The 22422-nt window shown below is 34.4% G+C and overlaps 1 protein-coding gene across 1 annotated transcript in view; it reads right to left on the reverse strand.

The window, feature by feature from the left end:
* The window catches only part of LOC149080170 (glutamate-gated chloride channel-like), a 45407-nt gene that overhangs the window by 17046 nt on the left and 5939 nt on the right, over positions 1-22422 (reverse strand). The window contains exon 2 of the mRNA XM_089239205.1: positions 12269-12355. Within this exon, the coding sequence (XP_089095331.1) occupies positions 12269-12321 (53 nt within the window). The 5' untranslated portion in view covers positions 12322-12355. The remainder of the gene's footprint in view (positions 1-12268; positions 12356-22422) is intronic.

Genomic DNA, 22422 nt, shown 5'->3' on the forward strand with positions numbered 1-22422 from the left:
AAAAGAAATTCTCTTAAAATTTTAAACAATCCTTTTTTTATGAATGATGGTCTTGTAATATGACAAACTTTGGATAACTCGCATTCGCAAGAAATACGACAGAGGAAGGAAAATTGAGCACAGATAGATTCGGCCTCCCATAAGAAAATAATTGAGAAAAGTACAAAAATTAAAATTAGGTGTTATAAATTAAAAAGACAATTTATTGGCAATAAAGACAATTAAAGACAATTGGTAAAATGAAACATACCAATTTTCAGTAGATTACATGAAAATAAAAAAAAAATGTTCGGTTGTATGAAATAAAATGTACGTTGCCAAATCGATAGATGCAACACAGTTTACAGAGCAACGTTCAAAAGATGTTTGTATGCGATCAGTTTATAATATGAAATATATGTAACAGTAAAACTTCACATCAGGTCTATATCTAAATGTTTTTTTTTCACCAAATTCCCACCAACGAACTTATACAAAAGCTGAACGCTATTCTTCTTAAAAAAGTACTTTAACGTTGTTGAGAATAAGTAATGCTTTCTCTCTCTCTTGACTTGTAGGTTTCTATAGGGATGTAGTCAATATTTATCTCGAGTGGTGTAATTAGGATGTGACTGTCTAATGTTTCTCCGTGGACTTGGATTTTCCCAATGAAGATTTGTTAGGGCCTACATGTTAACATTTCCAACCATAACAGAAGACGCTTCGGATGAGTCACTTGGGATTTTCTACTATATATTAACTAATTATACCACAATGTATGTTAGTGGGCAGTAGCCTACTTGTGTTTTGCAAGGAAATTAGGTGTACTGTATACCGTATATTCTCTCATACTACATTATTGATAGGTGAGATTAGAGTTTGAAACGGAGAAACCCCGTTTTCATTTCAACGTAACAGATTCACCAAATTTATTTTTGCCATTTCTGAGGAAGAAAATCAGAACAGAGTTTTGGTAAATTCTATCATTAGTAGAGAATGCAAACCATCTGTAGATAAGTATAATTACAGATCACACAACCTTATATATAGTTATCAGAAATATTTAGATACAATTTAAAAAAAGCTGGATAAACTTGATTACAGACTCGAGAAAATATTTGCTGCAAATTTCTATTTTTTATGAGTTATATTATAAATTTACTTGAAAACTTAGGACAAACTTTCCACTTAGTTGAAAAAATAGTTATTTACTACAATGGGTTTTGTAAATGATAATCCTAATAAAAGGTAGCCTCTCCAATTTTCATGCAAGTATTGCATGATAACAGTCATGTACATATTACATAGCTAAACAAGTTAGAAAAAGCATACCATGTTTTTCTCTTGTTCCATTTTCAAATATAACTTTGATTTTTGTAATATTTCATGCACGTATGTAGATGTATTCCACGCGGCAAAAAAAGGAAAAAGAAATCGTGCTATCTATGTAAAACGACGGTGTCTCACATATTGCAACGAGCAAGAATTTGTAACTCCTTTAATCCAAAGCATACTATCAAAGAAGGATGTAAAGGATCGAAGCAAATTCATTAAAACTGGTGTCCTACTTAGCATGTAGGCTTAAATTCTTTTAATGAGATCGTTAGCAAAAACTGCAGCCGCTTATTCTTCGGAACTTAAGTTAAAGATCCTTGTTTAGAGTACAAATAACAACATTGGCAAAGAGCACAATTTCTTCCAATGCAGAGCTTTCAAGATATTTCAAGTTAATGCGAATTCTTAAGTGAAAGTTACAAAAGTAAAAAGATGCAGTGAAACAGAGAATGAGAGGATTTACGGTTCGGTACATGGGTATTTTTTTAAATAAGGGAGTTCAATCAACAAAAGTATAAAAAAAAACTATCTTGATATTCTAATTTTAAGCATCAGAACCTCTAGTTTAACAGCTCTGCGAACAGGGAAAATACTCGCTATGCATGATAAGACAAGCAGGAACAAATTTCAATTCCAGCAACAGCGAATATGCTTTGATTATCTTTTTTCATTTTAGAAGATCAGCAAAAATTGTGAAAAATGAAACCATATTTTTCTTCGTTAAGAATTTCAGCTCATGACAATGGTCTTTTTCATTCATGTTGAAAAATAGAAAACATATCATAGTTAGTGTAGTTAATTCTGTTATATAAAAGGAGCCGAAATAAAAGTTTATATATCTGCAGGTACATAACGCATAAAGGATGATCGTAAAATAATTTTGCCTATATCAGAGCCCCAATAGCCGCAAAATTCAAACAATGCGAATGAAATTGGAGATATATGTGTTTCAGAGTATGCGCTGGATAATGAGCAGAGAGACAAAGACCTAGCTTTCGTGGTTACGGTTACAACACAAAAATTCGAAAAATTCAAGTCACTTTTAAACATTGCAAAGTGATCGACGAAGTAAAAACCAGAAATTGCGTTGAAATGGTACTTAAAGTGCCAGCTGTAGACGCAGACAAATAAACGCGTGCGAATAAACAATGCAGATCTTATTCCTGCCGCCGGAAATTTCCCTCCCTGTGGTTAGCGCACCAACCTCTCGGTTAGATTTCTTCCTTTCTTTGTCTGCGTCCGGTGCCGCCGCTTATGGTGCTATAACCTACAGGGATACAGTTTAGGTACCACTCCAATGCCATTCACGGTTTTACATCGAACTTTGCAATGCACAAATGTGAGTATTAAAGTTTTCGAAACTTTGTTGCTGTGATCGTAACCGCAAGGGTTTTGTTAGTTTTTCTCTTTATTCTCGAGCTCATAGTTTGAAACACACATACAGTCTATCTCGAATGTTGTTCGCATTCATTGATTCTTGCTACTGCTGGGAGCTCTTGTAACTGCAAAGTTTTTTTCTATGACTACCCTGTATATCTGCGGAAGTATATGTGTGTTATAACACAATGGACTAATATAATACAGAGATATCTCACAAATCAACGTTCAAATTTGTCAGGATTGCGTACGAGTATGAATTATCAGGTACACTTATGTGGAAAATATTCTCCCGTTCCATTAAATTTTCGAAGATATGCATTTATAACGTCGATGCTCATATTTTTCAGAAATCATATATTGCATGTCCATACCATAAGGCATTATTGTAGAATGTCTTCTTGCCATATTATTACTCTAACATGATCTGAGCTCATTTTGCATGGGCATTCTTGATAAATCATGTAAAGTTTATGCAACGTTATGTTGCGTATTTCGTTTTTAATGAAAGGACAGTGTAACGGAAAGTATATGCGATGAACATCAATCAAATTTGAACATCAATCACAGAGACATTCATTCAGACAAAAGGTAGCAGGCAGTTCCAATTTCTCATCTAAACGGATCTTACATCGGTGTCATGAACCCTCGGAAACGAAATGAACATTTCCTCGCATTCTGTGCTCTACGCTACGTAGCTTAAACTAAATTTACTTTGGCACGAAATAGAGCCATTTCGAATCGATACCAGCTTCCTTTCGATCATAGTCCAGAATACGAGAAATAATTTTGAAGGAGATGGTATTCATTTTCAGTCTCGAATGGGCACTCAAAATACTTAGAGACTTTCATTGATGCTGTATGTCATGTATATGCAAATGCCGCAGTTTTCACACACGAAGTCTATTTTAACGATAAAAATAAATAACTACAGTCACACCACTTTTTATTGCTACGTTTCTTTATTTTCAGTTTCTGAGCATCATTTTTATATGGTAGCTCGACGACATGCAATAGAAGTTCATATGATTTAAAGTATACTCATACGTTGAAAGGGGATTCAAAAAAGATGAAAAAAAAACTTTACGAGGAGGCAGTACTTACTAAACCAAATATTTATCGTCATAATTTACTGCTTTGACAACGAAACGTAAAATTGCAGCCGGACACTTACTATTTGGACAATGGCCACTCCGCAAACTTGAAAACGTCATTCTTTTTTGTGATTTTATGATTGAAGAAGACAACCGCGTATGCAAATTTTCTCTGGGAAAGACAAACCCTTAGATGAAGTTTCTTAACGCCGAATGTGTACGGCTTAATAAAAGGTTCGTTCAGTTTGCAGAGAGAAAGAGAGACAGTTTGAAAGAGTTCGTCAATCTCTTCCTCCACTGCTAGACGTGCATTAAGCTCGTATTCGATCTTTTGAGCCATTTTCATAATTATTTTTTTATAAAATGTCATTTTATAACTTCTAAATATCATTCTTGTGCTTTCACTTCACCTCTTCGATCGATTTCACCAGTAAGCACCTGTAGCGCAGGGCCGCAACTAGGGTGGTGCAGGTGGGTCTGGTGCCGCCGCACTAGAGGGGCCGCGAATTTCACTCTTTAACCTCTCTTTCAACATTATGGGGGGGGGGGGTTGCCAGGCATCTAGTTGCGGCCCTGCTGTAGCGTCATCACTTTTCATCTCTGACCCGGCAATCCATGACGTTAAACATTGGGTTTGGTGAGCATCTCGTGAAGTTTGGACACTATTTTTGAATCATCCTAAATGTATTAGTTATAATTAAGTTTTTTCTACTCTTGAAATGATCTTAGTTAATAAATAAACGCTCCATTAGTGAAGTTCCTGAAGACGAATTAAAAGTAAACTTCAATAAACTGAATAGTTATAGATCATGATAGTTTGAAATCTACATAACCTTCAACGATAAGGGTAGATTGCATTCCCTTCTATAGATTTTGGATTAAGTAGCACGTTTTGGTAGTGATAGTGTCACAATTATTACTGCAGTTGCGATCAGTGCATGTAACGTCATAGCTTATAGCATCTGCGAGTATAATAGCCTTATAATATTATCAATCTGCTTAGTAATGTTGGAATAAATCTCACAAGGTGTCACACTTTGTGCTAGTTATAGCGCGATATTACGTCGATTCATCTGTGCCCTGAACTACAACGTGTGATTCCTAGTCGATGCGATATAACTCAAACGATTCCCACTGATTCCACATGCCTTTCACACACTAACACCTTTAATCTTTCTCAGCAACTATTGTATAGATATAATATAACAATCATATAACTATAAATATCCTATTTTCTTCACACTTTCGACTTCTGCACCCCACAAACGTCTTGTATATTTTACCCAAAAAATTATTATCAAATAATGAATGTCTTCCAGGAATGTGTGTGGTGTTGAAATATCAATTAAAAATTCTGCATTTTTTAACATGTTTATTATTATATTATTTACACATACACACGTAAAATCTCCCTATTGAAATCTGTGTCGCCCCAATAATACCACACATTAATTTCCCCATCAAAAAAATGTACCCCACACTGATGAACACCACATATACTACTCATTAATAGAATTTTCTGTAATTTTCAAAATGCAGTTCTCTGCACATTGAAACTTGCACGTATAATAATAATAATAATACACGCCATCTTTGGGTGTTCTTTTTTTCTCTTTTCCTCCTTCCCATAAATGACTCATGTTTGACCTTGACGAGGAAGGCAGTTTGTACTTTTCTGTACAGAACTGTACACATCATTTCTAACTAATCTCTCTCAGCACGAACTCTCTCTTTTCCCCTGATTTCTCCAGCTTTGGAGCGTCCTTGTCTCAGTCAACTTGTATTTTTGGTTTTGGTGAAATGTAGTCGCATGATTTAATAGCTCCCTTTGGGTGCCGGCTAATAGACGCCCTTAAATTTTTATTTTATTGATAATATTATTTATATTGTTGTCTTTGTATTATTTGGTTACGAGAACGTGAGCTAAATAGTTGGGGGGTAGCGTGGGTGCCCCGAACCCAAAAATTGAAAGAGGCCTTCACCTCTGGCGAACTCGACGGATCCTGTGCCTATTCAGTGAAAAATAATGTTCATTACCGAACGGCTGATATTCGAGAATGCCTCCACCAGACCACTTAGATCATCAAGGTAGCCCACAACCAGTGCCTGACAGTGTCAATGTCGTCTTGTACTTGCCAACGCTCGTCCTCTCCAACGTTAAAGACAATCTGGGTGGACCGCAACATCATCACCGCGGCGTTCTCTGGTGGCGTTCTCACCCTCACATAGTCGGCGACGCTCGCTCTCACCTCGATCATCCGAACTGTCTGTAACTTTTCATTTTCTGTCGTATCCGCTTATTATTGCCCTTAGGCACGAGTAGCTTACTTGAATTTTGCAGTTCTACGCTATGCGAAAACTAATTTTTATGTCAGTATAATATTTTGTCGCAGGGCCCGATATTTATGGTATAGTTAAAAGGAATTTTCTATATTGAAAATAGGTTTTTTTATGTGGTCTAATCGTGTCTGACTACCTTGTTTCTGTAATTTCATAAATTAAGGAACCTGGGTTGAACTTTCGTGTACCCGCGTCCCTATTTCATCACGGCTACTCCTTAACGTGAATTACAAAATTAATCATTAATTTAGTTAATCTAATCAAAATAACCTTATAACAAGTGTCTACATAAATAAATGATAAAAATTTCATTTACAGTGGCTAAACGTTGTTGAAAGAATACAGATATAGCGTTTTGCAGGCTGAAGAATCTGATCAAGTTTGTGTTCAATTTTGTTACTAGTTAGGTTACATTGTCTCTTTGTTTTTGATTGCATAAATATTTTATTTTTAATTTTCTAATGTCATTTATTCACGGTAAATAAATGAACATTTAGAAATTGACAATAAGCTTATATGTGAAAGGCTTGAATTCGCCTTTTACAATTCGCACTGGTGCCATTTGTTTATAAATAAGTCCGTGCATAACATAGCGGGTTCAATCCGGGGGAAGAAAAAATATAACAAGTTTTCCCTATCAAACTGAGATGACCATCGATAGATGGCGCCTTAATTTCCAATCAAGCTCTATCGGTATTAAATTGATGTTCGGCGATGACCGGAGCGTAGTTGATGTACGGTAACGAAGCTGGGGGTGACTTGGGTACGTACACTATTTTCTAATTTTAGATGACGCCATAGCTACAGTAAATGAAATAAGTGATTCCAAGTTCAGCCGCCAGAGTGAGCCTTCATGATTAAAAATGTTGCCCAAATCTCCCATAACTATCCCGTTTTTTTCCCGCATGCTTTTATCACAACCTGTCTTTTAAGGTTTCATGAAAACATTGCAAAACTTTGTCCACATTGCTTAGTGGTTACATCCTACAGTCTTGATAGAAGTTTACTTTGATAGCCATACTTATTGGATTAACTATGGATGAGATAATTAATCAAATTAAATCAGTTTATTAAATACTGGTTGTTTTATTAGTGAAATGTTTAATATAGGCGGAGTGACTTGTGTGTGTGTGTGTGTGAGGGCAATATTTTATATTCGTTACAGGCACACACAGTTATGCAGATGCCACGAACATATAAGAAATTGTTAGGTTCCTGGCCCTGTATAAATTACACAGAAGATCAGTTTAACTTTTTAATTAATTCAAGAGATTAACATCACATTCTCAAGATTCTGAACATCAAAGCAGGCATTTACGATTAGGCAGATTTATATTGTAGACATAAAAAAATAATTATTTGTATTTATATTTGTAATAAAAATAAAATTTATACATTTTTACATTTTTTTTATTTGTACCTAATTATTTCTAGTTTGGTGAGATGGAAACATACTTTTCGAAAAGCTAAATATTAAGGCAATAGTGTAATTAACCCAGCTGGAAAGGTGACTTGGGGGCACAACATTGCATTAATTTTTCTACATTATAAAATAAGATGCAAAATAATTATCCTTGCATTAACAAATAACTAAAAACTTCTCCTTGTCTTGTGGTGCAAATTTAGTAAAAAATGTTAATTCATAAGGAAGATCATGGAAAAAGTGCTAGAAATTTGCACCCAAATCACCCCAGTTTACCCTGGTAGTAGTGAATTAACATAAAAAAAACATAGCTTTTATTTATTTTTTATTTTTTTGGAAATAGGGTGAAATTTTGGAAAATAAGATTAAATGATTAAGTGATTTTATTTTACTTTACGATTTCCAATTCTAGTTCCTAATAATCTCTTTTGTTTTCCACCGTATGAAACAAAACTGCTTAAGTGCTTGCCTATTCTTGGTCTCAGGTGTAGATCTAACCATGTTTATAGCATCTTTTTCGAACTCGTTTTTCGTACATCGCTGGTAGGCTCACTGACCGCCGTCTGCATCTTTTGAAGCGTGGGCCATGCGCCAGATCTTGGTCAGCCGGGGACTATTAATCAAGAGATTTTTTTTCCCAATGGCTTCGTTCCAAAATTCTAGCAAATGGCAAAGAATTCTTACTTTGTGTTCGCGCCGCAACAGGGACACAGCAAAATAAACGAATAGTGGATGGGAAAATAGAAGAGAAATTTTTTTTCTATTTTATCATTGAGTCTGGTGGGTGCAACGACTCTTCCCCCTTCATGCTCCACTTCTACGCAAAAAACCCTGAATGAATATTTTGATAAATGTTTTAAATGCGGGAATAGAATTTTTTTCATTTTTAGTGGGCGCCAGTGCGTTTTGGCATTGAATTAGATAGTATACATGAGATCGACGGCCTATCTAAACGATTACAAAAAGTGTTTGGGACAAAAAGCTCCAACAAGCACTAACATATGCACAGATGTATACAAAAAAAAAACAAAAAAATAACAAATTGGTAAGAACATTTACAAAATGTAAAGAAATTGAAACCATGACTGAGAAACAATAAATATATGAAGCTCTTTGTGCGAAATAATATTTTCCAGAAAACCATTTCTTTGCTTATTTTCCACTAATTACCCTAGTCATTAGTTTAACTACTTTATTCTCTGGTGTAAACTCAGATTTTTGGCATTTGGTAGGTTTAACAATTCGTGTCATGACATAGTCTATTTTTCTACATGAAGTTTTAGTAGTTATTCTAATTGTAGTGGACTCTATATACAGGATAATCTCCTCTCATAAAAACTCCACGTACAAACTTTTAGGGGAGGTAAAAAACACAAAACGGAATCACATAGGAATGTATCACCGGAAACCCCAACCTGATCAGCTGGAGGATAAACGAAGATGCAGAAATGACAAGCCAATAATGGGTGGAAAAACTCTTTATTTAACGATACTTTACAAGGAAAGAGTACCTGGAGGACCCTGAAAGAAATGGTCTACGAGACGCCCGTTGACTCCGACACCGAACTCGTCGCAGCTGCAAATATCCGCGAAATGCCGGGTATTTTTGAAAGGGTTCAACAATCAATGCTTCGCCGTTGTGAAGCATGCATAACAGTGGATGGTATGAATTTTGTGCACTTGCTGTGTGTGAAACTTAACGTGTACAGGTACTGATCTCGTGTAAAGTACCGCTAAATAAAGAGTTTTTCCACCCATTATTGGCTTTTCATTTCTGCATCTTCGTTTATCCTCCAGCTGATCAGGTTGGGGTTTCCGGTCATATATTTCTATATGATTCTGTTTTGTTTTTGTGTTTTCTACCTCAATTAAAAGTTTTACGTTGAGGTTTGAATCACCCTGTATAGAGGCTTTTGGTTGATACCTAAGCATCCGCTTTTATCACTGAGTCAATAATTGAACATTTAAACTGTCCGCACAGACTAATGTAGGGGTTCTGAACGTTTTTCAGCTGTGGAATAAAATCAACGGGATCAACTTCGTGACTCGTGGACTGTTTTTTTTTTAATAAGTGAAACAGGTGACGCAATAAACACACTTATAACAGGACTGTAAGTGGGTCTGTGTGACTTATCTATATAGGTCTCGCGAATCAAGTTTGGGTCGTGACCTATAGCTCAAAAATCTCTGGCCGTAAGTGGATTTTAGCGACCCATCTCAAAAGCCCTGGGTCGCGACCAGAGGATTAGAACCCCTTAACGGAAAGTGTGACAGTAGAAGAGTGTTTGAATTGGTTAACTAAGAAAAAAGATCAAGTCATACTTTCACACCACTGAAAACCGATGTTTAGAATTTTTACTGTTTATTTAATGATTAATTAGCCTATGCTGAGAGATATCATGAGCTCAATACCTCGCTGATACTTCATACATATTAATCGCAATAAGCTTAAAGAAAAAATATGACAAAAATGATAAAATCTTTAATGTGTGAAAAATTGATGTTTTTGGTTTTTCATCAAACAAAATTTTTTATCTTATTATAATAGACAATATGTGGCATATCATCCTTTTTAGGGATAAAAGCAATACGGAGTAAAATTTCTCGTTTCATTAAAACGAATTGCAGCACTTGAAGTCAGTAAATTTCTTTTTCACTTAATTTGGGGCCCAGTTTAATGACAATCGGAAACATTCCGAACATTTTAATGACGTCTGAATTAATGACGACAATTACGCAGTCTCTTTTCATCAAGAGTGCCGTTTCCTGCTGCTAGCATTACAGAGAACAGAGCCTCGCAGCTTCTGTTTCAAAAATCTCATTTGGAAATAATTTTTTCCCGCATCCAGCGTTAATTGTCTTCGAAATAACGTAATTATGCATACAAAGTTTAAGAAACGGTGTGAAAACATTGCAAATCATTGTTTAGGGGTCGTAGAAATAAGTACAGAGTTTACGGCACCCTTCCTTTTATAATGTAAAAACGAAAGTCGGCGTAAAAGAGCACAGAGAAAAATGTATAAAGAATTTGTGTATTCTACCTAGGTGTATAAATAGGAAAAAGCTTTTTTGAAACCACATTTTTTGTGAAATTTCATGAAAAGTAGAAGCCGTAAGGTCACTATAAAAAAACTATAGAGAACATATACTTTCCTAAGGCCGGCATTACACTATAAAAGTTCATTTATAAAACTTGCAAGATTCATTATTTATACAGCTTTTACAGCTTTATGCAGCTTATGGAAAAACTGATGAATCGATGTGTGGTGGGTTTTGCTGAGTATTTCAACTCCTCCAAACATTGCACCGAATGCAGCCCTCGGACCAGTTGTTGGCTACTTCGGTATATATCATTGGCTACTTCGGTATATATCATTGGCTACTTCGGTATATATCATTGGCTACTTCGGTATATATCATTGGCTACTTCGGTATATATCATTGGCTACTTCGGTATATATCATTGGCTACTTCGGTATATATCATTGGCTACTTCGGTATATATCATTGGCTACTTCGGTATATATCATTGGCTACTTCGGCATTCTTTTCACACATCATCGTTGGCATTAGCAGATTCAGCTTTCATCATCAGCAATGTTATTTTTGTTTCACAATGGAACCTATCTGTGACGCGCCCCGACATTGAATTAATTTTCAAGAGCATGAACTCCCATTTTATTTTCACTGTATTTGATGACATCAATTTTATTCGCTTCGGAATCTCCTCTGTTAGTGATAAGGAGCGACAATTACAAAAGCTGCCCATACTAAACAGCACGAAATCATGTAAAATCTACGAGCACAACTAGCAAACTGATATATATATATAATAAGGGTTTTTTACCAAACATTAACAAACTTCAAGCCAAAATTTCATTGAAAAGTAGCCAAAAAGTGAATCAAATATGCTGGCATCTAGTGAGCATAATTTGAACCAAAGTTGCAACTATTGGTACCCGTATAAGGGTTTTATTACAGGAGGAACGAGAGAGAATGAGTGAAATGTCCGTATCTGAGGGTGAACGTTAAGCAATGCATTATCTGAATAGGCTTTTTGCCGGGATATCTTTATTTTGCCGTAAAACGGGGGTGATCGCATCTGGGGGGGGGGAGGGGGGTTTGACCGTTGAGAGAGGTTTTAATATATACGCATTATTGTTTGAGAGGCATACACTTTATTATCAGCTTTACACAATTTCAAAGACTGCCGCATACTGAAAATACTTTATATAAAGTCACAAAATATAATTAAGTTAAAACATTCACTAAACTGCGCTAATAAATGAAAAGATTGTCATAAATATGAATGTTCTTGTATGAAATTCGTATCATATTCGGACGTCAAAAATTTTTGACAGTGTTTAATGTGCGAAATACAATATAACGCAAGAACACTTGGTCGTAAATTAAAGCGTTCAAACAAAATTATGTCGTTTATTATTTCATGTAAATTAATGTAAATTTATCCGAACTTTTAAAAGAGATATTTAAAGTAAAACCGATGTGTATAAATGAAGCGTGAACACGGATAATAACATCGGAGCTTGATATGTAACTGTTTGATTGTACTGTACTTGTATTGCCAATCTACTCATACATTATCAGAAAAAAAAATTGTTATCAATAGAGACATATATGCCAAAGCTAATGAAGGTAAATTATTGATAAAAAATGTCACTATTTGACTTATAATTTTTTTCGAAAAGATTATACTCACAAGTGTAAGTATGTACTGGTGATGAAAAGCAGATTTTTCCACATGCTGATCATTCCACCAGATCACTTTATCACTTGACTTGAAAAGCTTTAAAAAAAAAAAAAGAAATATAATATATATATATATATATATATATATAATCATGAAAAAAACCGAATATTTTCGTACGTGTTTGTGGGCATTAAAAATATATTGCACATGGAATTATACTAATAAATTATTTTTTATTATCTCAAATTACATTTATAATACAGTAATCTCACTGAGCTAATGACATAAAAACTTTATTCGCTTCATTTACCCTTTATTTGGCCGTGTTGCTCTCAAAAACACAACATGGTTTTCTTATATTTTATATTTCGAGCTCGTTTCGGCATTTGATGCTTCCTAAACATTCGATGATGAGCTGCTCAAGAAGTTTCTATTATTACCAGCAGAATGGCTCGAAGGTACACATGTCTCTTATTTCTTGACAAGTCAAAAAGCAAAAACAATTTTCAACCCTTGCATTTTGGAAGGACATCAACGCGAAGCTTGTGGCCTTCTATAGGTGGTGTTGCCTTTAGCCGATTACAATGCAACATAAATAAACAGTTGAATTTTAAAATTTAGTTCCGATGTCTTTTCCACTCTAAACATACAGTGGTATGTTTTTTTATGGAGTCAACCATTATGGCTTGTTGTAAAAATCTGCCTGTCGAAAATATTTAATGATTCAATGAAATAAAAGTTTTCGAAAATGCATTTAGAGAAATTTATTCAAAGCTTTCAAGAGTGTCAACATGACACTTTGAAAAAAAAAATATGCGTGAGTGAAAAAGTTTCATTTCCATCTTATATTTTTCCTAGTTTTATCTTTGGTTCTTTCCTTGTCTTTTGAAATTGTTTGAAAGTGTTGCACTGGTTATATAATCTGCTCAATCTATGTACGGCATAATTTCTTTCACGCGATATCAAACCGCGTATTGATATTAAGCGGGCCGCGAGTATCGAAGTCATCTATGGCCACTCTCTCGTCAGTTTTCCCGGATCATCTGCTATCGCGGCCACCACACAACTAGCATGCAATAATATACTTATTTCGGTAACTCTGACCAAATCTCAAAGGCTCCGTTATACTAAAGGCTTTCGTCCAGGTACTTTGCGAAAGAAAGTAATCTACGCCGCTTCGGCGTAGCTACTTCGCTAATACGGCGAAGAACGTGTAGGATTGATTTTTTGTAAAAAAAAGCGAAATTTACTCTCCCGCTCATGTATATGTACGGTAGTATATATGTATGGAACGTTCATAATGGACACTTTTGGAGAACTTAGCACAGGGCGTCAATGTGGTTTACTATGCAGGGTGCATAAGAAAGTCCCGTTATCCTAGAATAATTCACAAACCGTTGATTCTAGAGACGCATACTTTTGGTTAAAAAAATTATCCAAATATCGCGTAAACCTAAGATACGTCTTTCATATTTTAAGAGGTCATATAGTTATTAGAATTTAAAAAAAAACACTTTTCATTTGGTCACCCTGTCCTAAAATACCAAATTGAAAAGTGGTTGCCGTGTCTCTTCGAAGCCCAACAGAAAACATTCCATGTTTTCAAATGCAATATTTGCTCACATACTTGGATTCAAAACTCACAGAAAATTTAGGGAGAATAAACAGCATATGAAGCATCGAATGCAGCTCGCCCGTGAGTTTATGCGGTTCCTCCCCGTATTTTCTCAGATTTTTGAATTCATATAACTCAGTGAATATTGCACTTGGAGACATGGACAATTTTTTGTTGGACTAAGGAAGGACAGGGCAAAAACTTTCTAACTGCGTGTTTTAGGACAGGGTGACCAGGTAAAAATTTATTTTTTTAAATAACTAAACAACCCCTTGGAGTATGAATGAGTATGTGAGGCATACACGTTATTTTTATATTTTTTTCACACATTATTTTTATATTTTTTTCACACATTATTTTTATATTTTTTTCACACATTATTTTTATATTTTTTTCACACATTATTTTTATATTTTTTTCACACATTATTTTTATATTTTTTTCATACATTATTTGGATATTTGGTTAGTGAGTTATTCCAGGATAAAGGGACTTTGCTATGCATTCCGTATATTAACAAACATTTTCCTTCAGTGAACAAAAATTGCGGTCCCATGGAAGTCCGTTACCGAGAGATTCTGCTGCATGTACGTATAAAGGATGAAAACTTAAGTCAGTCTCACGCGGGACATTAACAAATGCGGAAAATTTACAGATCAAAGATCACAGTGAAAAATATGACCAATACACGCCATTGTCTACCAAAAATAGTTACAGAATTCTGAAGCAAAGTCATGAAGGACAGTATTGTGCTGTATGGGGTTTTTAATGTATTGCTACCTGCATGAGTGTGTTAGTTAGCCATTGACTGTATGAATGTATTAGTATACAACTACTAGGGATTCGGTTTGGGGCAAACAGAAGTTTGACCTAATATAATCATACCTACATTTCAGTACTATATTCACCTCTTTCTCGAAATTTTATGTCTTGCGCGGAAATTTTCAGCTTCAGTATAATATACGCGTACTTCATCAAATTTCATTTTTCACTCTTTCTGGCGTGGCTAACATTTTTCCCTAAAACTGTATATAGTTAGATCAAGATATATAAGAACCTCACACAAAATAGATTTCAAGCGTTTGTACACATAGACATCCGTATCCAAATCTAGATATATACATAAGTGATTAAGAAATCTTAAATTTTCATTAAATACAATTAGAAGCTTTTTGGATTTTTCAAAGTGTGACAGTAATATATTTTTTTCAGTCGTGAAAGAAACATTGGATTTTACATCATTTATACAAGCATATTTATAAGTGTAGTACTGCTTAAAATTAGTCCAACAGATGAGTATGAATTAGTAATTATCAAATAGTACTGCTTAAAATTAGTCCAACAGATGAGTATGAATTAGTAATTATCAAATGTTTATAACATCTGGAACTAATTTTGAGGTCTCTATGAGCAAGCATTTCATTCAACTAGGTGGACCTTTTCTTTTAAAGTGCTGTCTAGTACCTGCCACACACGACACTGGGACTGAGGAGTATATGGCAACATAAAAGTTGTTGTTTATTTTTTGAGGTAAATAAATTAGGGTAAGAATGTTGCTTTAATCTAAACTTTTTTCAATATTTGTTCCTTCTATTTTATATAAACTATTCCTAAAATATATATAATAACTGATTGATAACAATGGTGTTGGTGCGATAATTTTATTTTTATGCCCATGCATAATTTATTAAAAAAACATAAGAATAGTTTGGTTTGATGTTAGGAAAGAAACAACTTTGTAAGTTGATATGCTTCAAATCCTCTTATGTGAGAAAAGTATTATCTTTCGGTGAATTATTATATTTTAAATTCACTTTTATTGTATATACAAAGTTATTTTGCTTTACCGTGAAATGAGTTTCATCAAAGCTGAAGGAGAGGGATTTATATGAATAAAAAATGTGTTCTTTTTAAACTGTTATTATTTTTAAGAGAAAGAGCTATTTATCTTCAGGGGTCAAAAACTATAAAATCCACTTCCTTCAAAGTTTGCTTCATTTTCAAGGAATAATTATTTTAGATATTTTATAAAGTTTACCATGTTTTGTTGTTCAAAGTATCGCTCAACCAATAAATATTCTAGTTAATACCTCACGAAAAAGTATATTTTTGAAGTAACTTCTCGTTATTTAATTACTTCTTCCAAAGCATTACGTGCGGTGAATGTAATAGATTAAAGGTTATTCAGGGATTTACATTCAGAGCTCTTTTAATGTTGTATCAATTGATTGGGTAAAAGAGCATGTGGTTATTTATTATCTTGAACATGCAAATTGTGAGATTAAATTTTTTTTACATACTAAATAATGATTATGAGAGTAGCATGTATACATGTAAGTGTTTGAAATGATTTAATCAGAAGTTGTAACGTTTCAATAGCAAATAGCATTCTTTTCGGTAATATACATAGCATATTAAATTAAGGATTTGCTTTGATTTTTCAAGAAAAAGACGAAAAAGTGCTTTGGGTTTTTCTGTTATCGATATTTTTTGTAAGTATATTCTTAATCATCTAACACTTTCAAGCAAGAATAGATCATTTAAATTATTTTCACTCAATTACTCTCACAACACACACATACAATAATTTCAATAATTTATTCTTAGGAATTCAGTGCAATCAAAATACCTTTCGAAAGCTAGCTTCTATTCGGTTCTCATAGGTTTGATGGAGACATCCACTGTTAGTCATTTGATTTCACATAATTATGTTCACAGACTAATATGCGCTTATATGACTAGAATTATGATTTGCTTGAAAAATGCCGACAACCCTCTGAATCTCTGGCTATATGTAAGTATCTATATAAATTTGGGCATGGGTGTCTTGCGGGCAACGATGTTGTGTAAACTCTCGAAATCTGTTTTGAAGGACGCATAATATCCTGATCTAATTGTATAGTTTTAGAGGAAATTGTTATTAGTCTTGCCTGGAAGTGAAAAATGAAATTTAATGAAGCCTTATACTGAAGCCGAATATTTCCGAAGAAGGCATTCAGTGACACTAACGGTGTCACGATTTTACCGAGAAAGAGGTACAGGGTGATCAGCGAATAAGCCCTTATTTCAAAATTAAATATCTCTACAACAAACGGTACGTTTATTAGCAAAACTGTAAGAATGTTGTACAGAAATTTCGAAAATTTAGTTTTTCTTTAATTTTTTTATATTTAAAAAAAAAAAAACCTTTAAATTTTGGGGTTCCGAAAATCCTCATTTGTGTGAAGAGAAACCACTGCATTCACCTGCATGGGCTGCGGTATGCGCCATGTGTGCTGACAAATTGTTCCAAAATTGTAACGTAACGTTCAGTAGTAACCGTTCCTCGCACGAAGAAGGGGCCGATAATGCCTCTGGCGCATACCGCAGCCCATGCAGTAACTTTAGGCGAATGCAGTGGTTTCTCTTCACACAAATGAGGATTTTCGGAACCCCAAAATCTCCAGTTTTGCTTTTTTTTTTAAATTTTAAAAAATTAAAAAAAACTAAATCTTCGAAATTTCTGTACAACATTCTTACAGTTTTGCTAATAAACGTACCGTTTACCGCATAATTCTATTGATCTTTGTTGTAGAGATATTTAATTTTTAAATAAGGGCTTATTCGCTGATCACCCTGTACTTGAGTGAAAATAAATACAATTTTATGAATGCGAAGTTCCAGACACACACAAGCATTAACTAGTGAGTTTCCTATAGACGTCATCAAGATGTTGTTTACTTGAAATATTTTCACAGATGCGAGAAAACGATGAAGAATTGATAAATGTTCGTCAGTAGAAAAATATGCTGTATAGACGACACGTAAAAGAAGTTTTTGCAAAAATGTAAACAGTGCGACTAAATGTGCATATTTCATTTATAAATATGTAGAAATTATTGCTCAATGAGATGATACCAGAAAATTCCCTCGATTTTGTTTCTTTTTTTTTTTATTCCACAGGAAGCACTTGATAAGATGCATCGTGGTGATGACAGCTTCTTCAGCTGAGGGAAAGAGAAAAAATCTTCTACTAAAGTTAATATGAGTGTATTCTCAGGCGATGAGCTCAGCTTGTAAATGTCTCTTTGTGGGAAGACGGGAATTTCCATCGCGTGTAAGATTCGAAAATTTGTATTGTTACCAAAAACATTGCTATTACACAAAAAAAAAAAAATAAATAAATAAAAATAAATAAAAGAAAACAATTGAGTTCTTTCTTATTGTTGAGTCTGTAGAGGAATATAGTAATTTTCACTGTATGCATTACTATATGGTACCTCTCTCCCTTCCAAAACAAACTTGAAAAAATTGCGCGAATGAAATCCGTCGTGTGGCAGAAGAATAAAACAGCTATATACAGACAGCATGCTTTGTTATTTCTTAAAACTGTCATCCTATTGATAATAGAGATGAGTATATACAGGGCGTCCATAATTAAAAGACCATATTTTAAAGTAGCCTACAGGCGAAATCAGTCATCAGAAAAGTGTGAAATTTTCTGGAGGACTTCATGAAATAATAGGAATTTGTTTCGGGCGGGGGGGGGGGCATTACTTGCACATGTCGCCACCAGAGGGCGTTTCACTTTGGATACCTGTAGTAAACATGTATATTTCGTAAAAATGTTTACGAGATCGCGCTTTCTTGGTCAAATTGTTTTATCAAAACAGCAATTCCGCAGTAACTGCTCTACGGAAATATCGGACTTGGCAGAGGATTCGAAAAGGTACAATTCATGTTAAAAACCTTCGGAATATATATGCTAACAAAATTTGAAGCCACAGGATCGTTGGCTGTTCGTCCTGGAAAAGGAAGAAAATCTGTATCTATGGACGCAGTACAGGAGGTGGAAGAGGACAGTAGTAGTGTCAGGCGTGTAGCACAGGCGATGGATAGGCCACGTTCAACTGTTCATAAGATCATGGGGAATATCCTACGTAATTACCCATACAAACTATCACTTGTGCAGCGGTTGCTTCCACGTGATTATGACGCTCGACTCCGGTTCTCACTGCAGTTTCTAACTCGCGTTGAGGTCGATTCAGAATGACCTTGGAATATCCTCTGGACTGACGAAGAGCATTTTCACTTGGATGGTGCAGTCAACACTCATAACTGCCGAATTTGGGAACCAGAAAATCCGCACGCTATCTTAGAGGTTCTGTTGCATTCATCAGAAGTGACGGTATGGTGTGGGTTCACTGCATCATTTCTACGAGGAGTTACGTTCTACAGGTCCAGTGACATGTTCGATCACCGTTAAGCGATATGCATTGCTGTTACAGAACGAAATTGTTCCGGCTCTGCAAGCACGTCATTGCCTTGCAGACACAATCTTTATGCAAGACGGAGCTCTTCCACACATTGCAGTGTGTGTTAAGAATGTGCTTAAAACACATTTTGCAGAAGAACGTGTCATCAGCCGGCACTTCCATAATCTATGGCCTCCCTGATCTATGGACCTTAATTTATGCGAGTTTTGGCTTTCGGGGCATATGAAACGTCTGATAAGTCGTGACAAGAACTTTACCTGACCTTGAAGACAGCATTTCAGGCCACATTTCGGTCAATTGTGGAACAAGCCATCTTTCGATTTCACATAGTATCTGAAAATGATGGCCATCACGAGGAACATGTTTTGTTGCAGTAACAATTGTAAACGGATTTAACGGGTTATTGTTAAAATTATAAACGTTTGCGTAAATGTGTCATTTCTTTATAAAACGTCCTCTGGTGGCGACATGTAGAACTAATTTTTCCCTCTGAAACTAATTCCCATCACTTCATGAAGTCCTCTACAAAATTTTACACTTTTCTGATGACTGGTTTTACCTCTAAGCTACTTTAAAATAGGGTCTTTTAATTATGGACGCCCTGTACATTACATATAATAAAAATTATTAATATGATTGATGTAAAATATTCAGAAGGTATTTAAGACTTAACAAATGAATCAACCTAATCTGTAGCGTGCGGATTTTCACGACAGGGGAGGGGGGTTCGTTTTTTACTGCAAAAATACATCATAATTACTGCTCCCCGTCCTCCACCCCACATATGCATATGATTGTATTTTCTTGCGTATAATCCGCAGATGTGAATTTCGCTACTTCGAGAAAAAATGGCATCGTGTAATACTCATAATGCAGATTTTTATTCATCAATAATGTAATCTTTCAGGAATGAAATGCGTTGCTTTTTACGCTTTTGTAAAAAATATCTCAAGTTTTCTATTGACGTTTTTAAAAATCATAAAAAATTGCTTTTTCACCAATCAAGTTTTGAAAAATGTTTATTTCTATGTGAACCTCTCAAGAAAAAGATGCAGATAAGACGCGACGGCATAGAACCTGCACTAAGCAATTCCTATGGTTTTCATTCCGTATTATTTTGCGGAGGAAAATACATTATAAAGTTTCTAAACGACTATTCACTTAAAAAGTGCGTGAAATCGGGTGTTAATGAAGTATTGTATTTTTCGAAATAAGGGGGATAATCATATGTGTTCGGGATTTTTTTCGAATTTTTTTCTTTTTTTTTTCTTTGGTTTATGCCATAAAGATTTCTGATCCTTCTTCGAAAAATACTCTTTCATTTTTAACTCTAATACTAAAAATCTGATTCTTTTTAAAGTTCTTGTATTTTGTAGTTAGACATTATTTGAAAAATCAGCACTGAAAACTGAGCCACGGTTAACGGAAAATGCCTTTCAGATCCTCATGAATATTTCTATACTTTAATTTTCGTGATATTATTTAGTGGAAATTATTTATCAACAGAAAATCGAAACATCAGCAAATTTTTCATGCACCACAATATAGCGTTCTCACAAGGTATTGCTTTGAATATTACTATATTTTAAGTTATTTTTTCTCAAATATGCACATTTTCTGACAGAAAATAATATGACTGATATGAAACCACGATGAAATTCAAACAAGTCGGCATATTTTGTTATTTTAGACTTTTAAGACCTAACCGCTAAGCGTAGAAATTGAGCAGGGCTCGAAAGTAATTAGTTAAGAAAAAGATTTAATAAAAAAGTTGCCTACTCATCACATTCAACGATAATGATGTTCTGTTTTGTATACAGGGTATCCTGTAGGTGCTAATACGGCCTTTATCTCATAGACGTCCGGCGTAGAGGTATAATTCCATTGTAAAAAATGCTCAAAAAGTGTTCAAAAATTACCCCGTACCAGTTTTCAGAAGTAGAATACAATGTGCCACAAAATAAAAAGTATAAATTTTCATACGGTCCCCTTGTCTTCTAACTTCCGATTAGAAAGTTATTGCTCTGTCATTTCTTGGCCCAGAAAAAGAATTCCATGATTTTAACTGCAATATTCACTGAGATATTTTAATTCAAAAATCGGAGGAAAGTTATGAAAGAACAGCAGAAACTAACGAACAATACCCCTTTCCCTCATTTTTATGGTGTCCTTTTTCAAATGTTCTCAGATTTTTGAATTCGAATATCTCAGCGAATACTGCAGTTAAAAACATAGGATCTCTTTTGTTGGACTCAGAAAAGACTTTGAAACAACTTTTTAATTGGAAATTAGAGAACAGGGGCACCGTAAAAAAATTTAGATTTATTAATTTGCAACACTTTATTTTCTCTCTCAAAACTGTTACAGGGTAACTTTTGAACACATTGTGAGCATTTTTCAAGTTGGAACCATATCTAAACGACAAACGTTTGATGAGATAAACGCCGCATTAGCATTTACAGGGAACCCTGTATAATGAGGACGGAAAATTTGGGAAAATTTTCGCTTAGTATCAAAATTTCGAGGCATTTATTTACACCACAATTTATCCAAATAACAAAAACTATCGACCTAAAATTCTTCCTTGAGAAAAATTGGAGAATTATCATTTTCAGTAAACTTCAAAGAAAGCAATCAACATTAAGTTGTTCGAACTGGAAGAAAGGGAACCTATCCAAATATGTTGAGACAATAAATTTATGAAAAGACATTATTCATTGTGGAAAAATCTCAATTTAATTAACATCGCCGGAAATTACCATGAATTTTGTTTGACTGATTAAACCTTCGACTAAATTTCTTTCAATCAAACAGAAGACAATATATAATAGTCAAGCTAATTATCCTCCTTGTTTCAATACAAGAATGGCCGTGCTTTTTTTTCAGTAACTACGGAACATTTTCATGACATCCCATTTACAAACAAACTTATTGAAATAGTCTGCGCATTGAATAAAATAAAAATCAATTATGATATCATAGACGTAATCAAATAAGTAATGTTGACTGGTATCGTCTCAGAGAATCAAAAGCGAAAGTGATTAAATTCTGAATAGATAGAACTCCGCGACAGAAATGATTGGCAGATCATCATTACAAAAGAATTAAATTAAATAATTCTCATCCTTTTGTTATCACTGATGAGTCTTTGATAGGAAACTCTTTCGAAAACAAAACAATAGTTCGTTAATTTCAATACAATGGCTAAATAGCTAACATTTTCAATTAATCATACTAGAACTGAGTTTTGCTTCTCAAGAATATTCAACAATTGAATGGACGTGAGCAAATGT

Source organism: Pholcus phalangioides, unplaced genomic scaffold (assembly GCF_987345545.1).
Source record: "Pholcus phalangioides strain wild (caught in Gottingen) unplaced genomic scaffold, Ppha-v1.0 ptg000011l_1, whole genome shotgun sequence".
In the NCBI taxonomy this organism is placed as follows: domain Eukaryota; kingdom Metazoa; phylum Arthropoda; class Arachnida; order Araneae; family Pholcidae; genus Pholcus; species Pholcus phalangioides.